The sequence below is a fragment of the Temnothorax longispinosus genome, unplaced genomic scaffold (genome assembly GCF_030848805.1).
Source record: "Temnothorax longispinosus isolate EJ_2023e unplaced genomic scaffold, Tlon_JGU_v1 HiC_scaffold_13, whole genome shotgun sequence".
NCBI classification, from domain to species: domain Eukaryota; kingdom Metazoa; phylum Arthropoda; class Insecta; order Hymenoptera; family Formicidae; genus Temnothorax; species Temnothorax longispinosus.
In genome coordinates this window covers 608223-616916 of record NW_027269815.1, presented here as the reverse complement: position 1 = coordinate 616916, position 8694 = coordinate 608223, and the positions used below count along the sequence as shown (strand labels likewise).

The 8694-nt window shown below is 49.5% G+C and overlaps 1 protein-coding gene across 1 annotated transcript; it reads right to left on the bottom strand.

Moving 5' to 3' along the window:
- Nucleotides 1–3893: 3893 nt before the first annotated feature.
- Nucleotides 3894–5411, bottom strand: LOC139823530 (uncharacterized). The gene is made up of 2 exons (XM_071796073.1): nt 5159–5411; nt 3894–5002 (listed from the first exon to the last, which is right to left on the bottom strand). The coding sequence occupies exons 1-2, from the start codon at nt 5196–5198 to the stop codon at nt 4026–4028; spliced, it is 1017 nt and encodes a 338-aa protein (XP_071652174.1). The 5' UTR covers nt 5199–5411; the 3' UTR covers nt 3894–4025.
- Between the last annotated feature and the right edge of the window lie 3283 nt (nt 5412–8694).

Genomic DNA, 8694 nt, shown 5'->3' with positions numbered 1-8694 from the left:
CAAAATGTATTCCAAGGACCTGGGACACCCTCCCAGGGGTCGTCGTCAAAGTCAGACGAGTTCCCCGGGAAAAGCATCTTCCCCGGGAACAAACAACGTAATCCGTTGCGAGAGGTCCTGGGACACCCGCCAAGGGGGTCGACGTCGAACTCCGACGAGATCCCCGGGAAACGCATCATCTACGGGAACAGTGGCCCGGAACAGCGATACCAGCTCCCGAGAAACCCCGCCAGAGGGTCGGCGTCAACGGCCGACGACATCGACGTCACCCGGACGTCGTCTACAGGAACAACACCCGAATTCACCATCAGGGGCATCTCCGAGGAGATGCGCATGGGTCGACGTTGTCCGCGTCGAACAGTTTCCGCGAGTGAAAACCTGGTGCAGCGGTACCGAGGAAGGAAGGTTCTCGCACTGCGTTGCGCGTGGAAATTTCCACGGGATCCTTCTAGAACGGGCAATGCGCAAAAGGGCACGCGAGAGGGTAGTGAAAATCATCGTGTTTTCGCATGATCGCGCCAGATGTGCCGGCCGCGAACAATGGACGATCGAGAAAGTTCCAAGGTGTGGGAACGATCCGGCATAAGTGGGGAGCCCAAGCGAGAGCGACCGCTCGAGGCAGTCTCTCGGGTATAGCCGTGGCGAACACACGTGTTACGTCCAGCGGACTTCACGATATCCCTTTTTCGCGGGAATTCTTATACACCTAAGATAGCCCTAAGATTAGAATAAACAAGCTGAGTACGGACGGTTATCGATCGGGGTGAGGTTAGATCTCGCATTCCTTTTTTTTATATAACTATAATAGCTATTTGCCTAGGCGACGAAGCGACCCTCCAGAGTAAAATATTGACAGACGGGGCATACGTAATGGGATTTTTCTATCAACCTTGTCTGGCCCATAACTATAAACCCGGCGACACGACGCGCCAAAAAGGCCTGAATCCCAGACAGAGTTGATGAAGATCTTTATTGCATCGAGCGAGCTTTCTAAAATTGCTCGTGCGATGTTTCCGACAAACAGAGACAAGGCCTAGGATGTGATTGTAAATACACGTGGCGGAAGTTCTGTTTGCCTTGTACCCACCATTAAGATTGAGAAGTATGCATCGTCTGTCGATATAAAAACAGGGTCGCGAGATAAGTAAGGAACCCCAATAAAAGAGAAATCGGCGATAGCCGAAAAACGAATGCGTCACTGGAAAAAACCGATGGGTTACACCCCCAATAAGACAGTGGGGCCTTAAGAGGGGGCTCACCAATGGAAAACCGGAAAAATCGATAACCGTCTCTAGCTTTCTAGGATAGGCGTAAACTCAAATCTACCTCTTGGGCAAGAAACATCTCGCCCAATAAGAATTCCCTTAAATATAATCAGAAACATACCGCCAACCAGAAATCCTTTAAACGAAAACCAGACACATCCCACACAAAATCCACCCCTTCCATCCTTCGAACCTTCCTATTTAAATCGCGACGTCGCAGGACTAGGCTCAGAGAAATTTTCTCAGTTCAAGTCTGCATTGCTCGGTTATAATCTGAATCTCATTCGTTTCGAGTCTCGACTCCACGTTTAGAGTCAGTGCAACAGATCCGACGGACCATCAGTCGCCTCCGACTCACCCACCGACGAGTCCAACGTCCATTCTGAGAGAAGGCCACTCGTTTGAACTCAAGTCATCAAGTAGTAAGTCCCGTAATTTTCTTGATCCTTCTTTTTCCGCGTTATCGCCCCCCTTCTTAAACGGTCTATCGATTGTCGAACCCCCGGAACCTTATTATATATTTGGGGGTCGGTCGGTGTAGGCATCAGGTTCCCAGTGGTCGTTGGCGTTGTCGTGGGCCTGACTTACTTCCCGGCGTCTCGTCGCTGTCGTGGACTCAGCTGGTCCACTGACCTCCCTGAGCTTATGCTCGTGGGTCGGTTAGTGTAGGCATCGAGTTCCCAGCGGTCGTTGGCGTTGTGGTAGGCCTGACTTGGCTCCCGGCGTCTCGTCGCTGTCGTGGACCCAGCCTGTCCACTGACCTCTTCCCCCCCTTTAAGCTCGACGATTTCCTTTTGTTCGCTTCCGACCGGGTCCGAGAGAGATCGACTAAATAAGTAAATAATTTTAGCGGACCCGAAAGTCCTAGCCCCTCAAGGACCGAATCTCCGCACGATCAGGCGACAAAGAAATCGCCAGAACAAGCGGACGCGACGGGAGGTCGAACTCCCCCGGGAGCAGCTCAACGCCGGTCCTCCGCGACTCGCCATCCCACCGCCCCTACCAGCTTTTACAGAAGAACCCGGTTGTTCGAATTAGAGTCGCCCCGCTAACATCCTGCCCTATCGCCCAGTCGTCCTGCCCTTTCGCCCAATTGTCGAACATCGCCCTATTTGCCGCGTGGCTCCGTTTCGCGTGGTCCCTCCTCGCGTGGTCCCCGTCAACCCCGATCCAGCCCGCTTCCTAGAACCTCCCGATTCTCCCTCCTCTTCCCGAAGTCCGTCTCCAACCTCTTCGACCGCCTCGACTCTCGATCTCGAGGAAGCAGGCGATCCAGAGATCGTAATCTTAGATTAATAAATATAGAATAAATTTTAATTTTTTTAATTTTCATATGTTATAACTTCACAATTTACATATACTTTAATTTTAAGCCCCGATTTAAATTAATTTACACACATACACAACACTTCACTAAATTCATGTAATCTCACTACTGATTCCGATTGTAATAATAGCGGGCAAGATGTTCATTTCCAAATAAGTTTTTCCTTAAAGATCTTGCCCGATCACCCCCACACCTATGTAACACCCGCGAGAAATACACACACATGTTACACCTACAATGTAATACATTTACCCTTCATCTGGATTTATTTATTATTTGTACGATTGCCTGATTTCCTTTACTCAATGTCATTAGTAAATTCTATGTTAATTTGTAATAAATGTTCTATTTATTTCTAAGATAAAACTCAAATGTTTCTTTCATTTAATTGAGACCTCATCCTCAGTACCATCCACCTCTCGAAATTGCACGAGGTCCGATCCTGAGTTAAAGGGATTAAATTCTCTGACTCGAAAAAGGACCGACGATCGCACCGCTCACGAAAGGCGTCCTAACGTCTTTACAGACGTTCACCCTTTCTGAGTCATAAAAGTGCGTTCGGCTCGCGCCACGCGTCTCCGAGCGCGTACCTGCGAGCGACATTTGTAAGTATCTAGCTGCGTCCTCCCTTCCCCCGACCCCTCTGGCTAGCCTTTTCCTTGCTTCCCAGATTTTCATATCCTAATCCCGGGGTTGGACGTAACACACGTATCACACTCTGTACGATCGGCATACGCGTTATACTTTACAACCGAGAACTCCCGCGTACTATCGCGTAAAATTTACTTGTCTTAACTAACAGCGAGGGGCAATTAATTGCCAAATACAATAAAGTGTTAGCAACAATACGCGAGTTGAAATTCGGATACATTGTTGATTAACGGAAGTGCAATTATCGAGTATATAACAACCACGGGCATTGGGTCACGCGGATACGGAATATTGTGCGGACATTATTAATTATTGTATTTAACCACCGAATACTCGTTCGTTAATTCAGCGCACGAACATTGTATGATAGAGTGATGGTCACGGCCGAGTGCGTGATCATAGTTTAACAATCACGGGGAACAAAGTCCTCCGATCGGAATAATTATCTGGAATAAAAGCATCGTATCGACTAAACGAATAAGCCGAGATACGCAATTTGAATAATTGTGCAACTTTATTACTGTACTGTACTGTAAGGATACTTTATTTACCCCAAAGGGGCCTTAAAGGGCGTTTTTATGGAACGTTCCCAAACCATTACATCGGCGTTTTGAAGGGACGTACCCAACCCTGTACAAGCTCACCCATCATCTTCTGAATCTATACAATGCAACGTTATAACAACTAACCTTTTCAATCTGTTAATCTTTTAACTCTTTTACATCAGAAAGCTAATCCACCGACAGCAAACTCTACTTATATTTGTCGTGAATCTCGTCCGGCTACATCCTCCTCCAACCGCCTCTTTCCTCCTCCCACTTCACCTCCCTTCCGTTTATCCACATTCTTCTATTTGTTAATACCACTGCGTTGCCCCTCGTTCTTTCCTCTCTTGCTCTCTCCACTAGCTTATGTCTGTATGCTCTCTCTTCAAGTGTTAGTTCCTCGTCGACACCAATCTCCCACCTTCTCCATATCTCATCACATCTTTCTATCACCTCTTCCTTGTCCTCTTCTTCTTCTAGCTCCGTGAAAATTACAATCTTACCATCCACGCCAGTCACCTCCCACGCTTTTCTTATCAGTATATCTCTTCCTGTTACCTTTTCCATTATCGCTTCCAGCATCTCCCTTCTTTCTTTTGGCCCTTCTCCTGCCACTCTCCTCCAGATCAGATTCTTTTTCCTCTTCTCAGTTTTTTCTTTTCTCTCTCTCTCTTTTTTTCTCTCCTCCTCCTTCTCTCTTTTCTCTCTTCTTCTTCTTATCTCCTCCTCTCTCTCCTCTATCATTCGTCTCAGCCTGTTCCTCTCCTCTTCCTGTTCCTTCCTTCTGTCGCTTTCCGGCGGTCTTCTCCATTCCTTCTCGCTCTTCTCTCTTCCTCCATCACCTTTTTTCTCTGCCGCCCTCTTCCTTCCTTGGCTATCTTGCTTAGCTTCCCGATTCTTCTTGTCTTCACGACCATTATCCGTCCCTTCCGTGATCCTTCCCCCTGAGTCTGTCGATCCCTCGCTCCAGTCCCTTCCCCATCCCTCGCTCCACCCTTCCTCCCCTCGTTCTTCCTTTTCCTCCGCCATCCTCTTCTCCTCTACTTCCGGTTGGGTTTTTAGCTTTCTCAGTTCCTCTTTGACTTCCATTCCCGTTCGTATTATTTCCTCTTTAATTTCATGCCCGATTTCCCTTAGCTCCCTCGTAATTTCCTTAATCCATCCTGTCTCTTCCCTCTTTCGCGCCGCTCTCTGTGCCTCTTCTTTGTCTGCCACTGTATGCATAATGAATTGTGTTACTTATTGAGCTGTCCTCCTTCTTTTCCTCTCTTTGTATGCCCTAACCTATCCGCCTTCTTGCCCCATGATTCATTTCTTCTTACTTCTATTCTTATTCCCTCTCCCCCGCTTCTTATATTTTTCTTACTTACGATTTTCCTCCATTCTATTCGATTCCTTTCTCCTTCGCATTTTCGAACCTACTCTCTTATTCTTTCCGCGATATGCTCTTCACCTGCTCTGCGTTGTACTTACAGACCACTTTCTCGTATTCTTTCTCGTGCCAGGCATGCACCGCCGCTCTATCGACTTTCAGTCGTGCCACCCTATCTCGATCGGCCCTCTCACTCACCGCGTTTCCACTGCAACGACCCGCGCCATTTCGCCTACTCTCGTGCAGATGTCACTTGCTTTCGTGTCACGCCTCGTCGTCCCGCAGTAGTGCCAACCCGCTCTTTTGGAGGGGCCGGCACTCCGCGCCGCCTCGGCGTTCCGCGGTAGTGCCAACCCACTCTTTTGGAGGGGCCGGCACCCCCGCGCCGCCTCAGCACTGATCAACCTCTGTTCCACGCACGTGTCTCTGCTTCCGCGGCTCGCGCATGCCCGTGCTCCCCACTTCCTCTTCCCTTCTCCGGTCGTCTGCCTCAATTGTGTTCCTCCCTCTTCTCTCTTCTTCTCTCCTTCCCTTGTCTTGCTCCGTCCTAACCTCTTTTCTTCCTCGCCGTATTTTCTTGGTTTACTTCCGATTTTTCTTGCCCTCCGGTCTTTCTTCAGTTGTACGCCTTCCTCTTTCCTTCCTTCGGGGTTCTCTTTATTCTCTCTTCGTTCCTTGACTCCTACTCCGCCAGTACTTTCCCTTATTCCTTCTTTCCTTTACGGAGCACCCGTCTTCCTTCCTTACCCAACCGGAAGCTATTCGGAACTCTTGTGCAACTTTATTAAAATAAAGCGACATTCACACCGAGGCGAGAAACTCGCGTTGTGAGACTCCTTTATGATATTGTGAAACGGCCTGTAATGTTGAAATGATGATCTGGAATTAAAGATTAATTAATTCTGAAACAAATTCTCCTGATTAATTATAAAAAATTATCGATACTTACCTTCTTACTTACCTTGTCCTTCGGCGATGATCCAACGTTGGCCAGCGGCAATCCGGTATGCGATGTAAAGCGAGGATCCGGGGAAGCAGAGCAGCAACAGAGCAGCGATCCATCCGAGGCGGGAACCTGAAAGAAAAGAAGCGAATTAGTACGTAATTAAAACATAATTATCGGGACTTACCCTTATCTGGTATGCGAGGTAAAGCGAGGATCCAGAGACGGATAACGGCAACGGCGATCCATCCCGGACGTCGATCTGCAACAAAACATAAAATAATTATCACATAATTATTTTATAATTACTTACCTCTATCTGGTATGCGATGTAAAGCGAGGATCCAGGCATGAGAAGCAGCAACGGTGATCCAACAGGGACATCAGTCTAAAATAAAATTCAAATAATTAGGATATAATAATTTTATCCTTACTTACCTCTATCTGGTATGCGATGTAAAGCGAGGATCCAGGGACGAGAAGCAGCAACGGTGATCCATCAGGGACATCCTTCTGAAACAAATAAATCCCATTAGCGTCTTGCGAATAATCGGGGCGTTGATGCGAACACTTACCTTCTCGGTAGTCTAAGGTAAAACCGAGTGGCGACCGTTCGATAGGAATATTATCCGCCGGAATCGGGCTCAACACGTGCCGTCCGGTCACGACCTAACCTTTTTTTTTTTTTTGTTTCGTGGAAGAGGAAAAATGCCTCGAGCATTCTACCGGGGGCCGTCCCCGGGATATGTGGGGCTTGCACCCACTAAAAAACCTCTCCCAAACACATAGCACGCTGGACAACAGTTGCAACACGCGGGAGACTCGAGGTATTATATCACGTGCCACAACAGTCCTCACGCAGAGGCGACAGAAATACGTAAACCGGAGACGAGATCACGCGGAGGATCAAACAGGGACGCCGCAGAACCCGCCGGAATAACTTACTAGTCGAAAATTTGACACAAGTGCCAACGTTCGACCGCCTCGGAGGCCCTCATGATAGTGACCGCGGGCAGTCATATCATTGAGGGACGCTCTTCATTGGCTGCGTGGCCATTCCATAGGGAATCACGGACGTCCCAAGGAAGAACGCACAGGGCCATAGGACATGCACGTACCAGACGAACAGGAACCCCTCTACCCGGAGAGAGGTTCCACACAAATCAAAAAAGCCACGAGTTGAACTCGTTAACATTGAGGGTTGAACATATACCCACCACCGGGAAAAACAGTCGGACTCAAAGTCCGCATCACGGGCCGCTTTAGCGGCTGTATTAACGATCACGCCCGTCCCACTCCCTGGCCCCCCGGAAGGGGGGAGAAGGGGAGGGAGGGGCGCGAAATGAGAAAGATCCCGAGAACCCCGCCGCAGGCCGAGGAAACCCCGAAGGACGACCACCCGCACCCCGCAGCCACAACGGAGCCTCCGGCAAGCCCACTGCGGAGCAGGAGTGGGGCCGGAGCCCCGCAAGCACAGCGGTGAGCGGCGAGACCACGGGCGACCGACCCCCAGAGAGCCCCCGACCCCGCGCAGCGGAGTCCCCAAGAGAAAGAGATTAAAATATATAAAACGCAATAAATAGACATAAATCTAAATCTAATTTTCTATTACGGGGCCATCCGGCCGCCCAAAGGGAAACCCGCACGCCGACCGCCCCCAGCCAACCACCCCCCAGGGATCCGGGAACGTCGCCGAAGCGACGCACCGGACCCCAGAGGGAGGAGAGCCAGAACCGGCCCGCGCCCGGGCAATCCAGGAACGGCAGGAAGACCCCGTCCGCACGCAAAATAAAACGCATCAAGAAGAAACCGCATGCAGTACATAAAGCCGCAATAGTATCGCAGAAAACGCAATTATCCCGGATCAAGGATCATTTGCTGCTGTCTTCTACGCTCGTCCTCTTCCTTGCGTTGAAGGACGCGTTCAGCAAAAGTTGAAAATGCGTTCCAGCGTTTTTTGGAGTTCCTAGCAACAATATTCCCCAGGGAAAGGTTCTGACCAATTGCAGCAGCAAGTTCACCACGCTCTAGGGCCCAGAAGTGAAACACCTCTAAGGTGTGCTCTGGGGTATCTTCTTCCGCGTTACAATACCGGCATATTGGAGTATCCTCTTTACCAATCCTATACAGGTAAGTGCCGAAACACCCATGGCCTGTTAAAAGCTGAGTTAGTCTATAAGTGAGGAAGCCGGAACTGCGATCTAACCAGTCCTCAAAACTGGGGCCAATCGCCTCTCTCGTTCTTCTTCCCGGAAGATTTGCACGCGTGACGTGGATACGCCATTGCTCTCGTAGTGCGTCCCATTCCTCCAAACGTACAGCGGCAGCCGATACCTCGTTATAATTGCCATTCTCCTTCATTCTACGATGTCGGAAATATGTCCGTCTTAGGAATTCCGCATAGAGGTCTAGGGGCGGAACCCGGGCCAGGAGAGTAGCCGCCTCGTACGAGACGGTACGGTACGCCATAATGGTTCTTAGTGCAGAGAGTCGGAGCGCGCGGCGCATCTGTCTCTGCTTATTTTCGGAGGCCATAAATTCCTCGCTCCAAATGGGGGCGGCATAAAGTGCAATGGAGGTTGCCACAGAGT

Coding starts and splice junctions, on each gene's coding strand:
- LOC139823530 (XM_071796073.1), bottom strand. CDS start 5,198: ATGCGAAGGAGAAAGGAATCGAATAGAATGGAGGAAAATC. Junction 5,003..5,158: donor GAATAGAATGGAGGAAAATC/GTAAGTAAGAAA, acceptor TTATGCATACAG/TGGCAGACAAAGAAGAGGCA.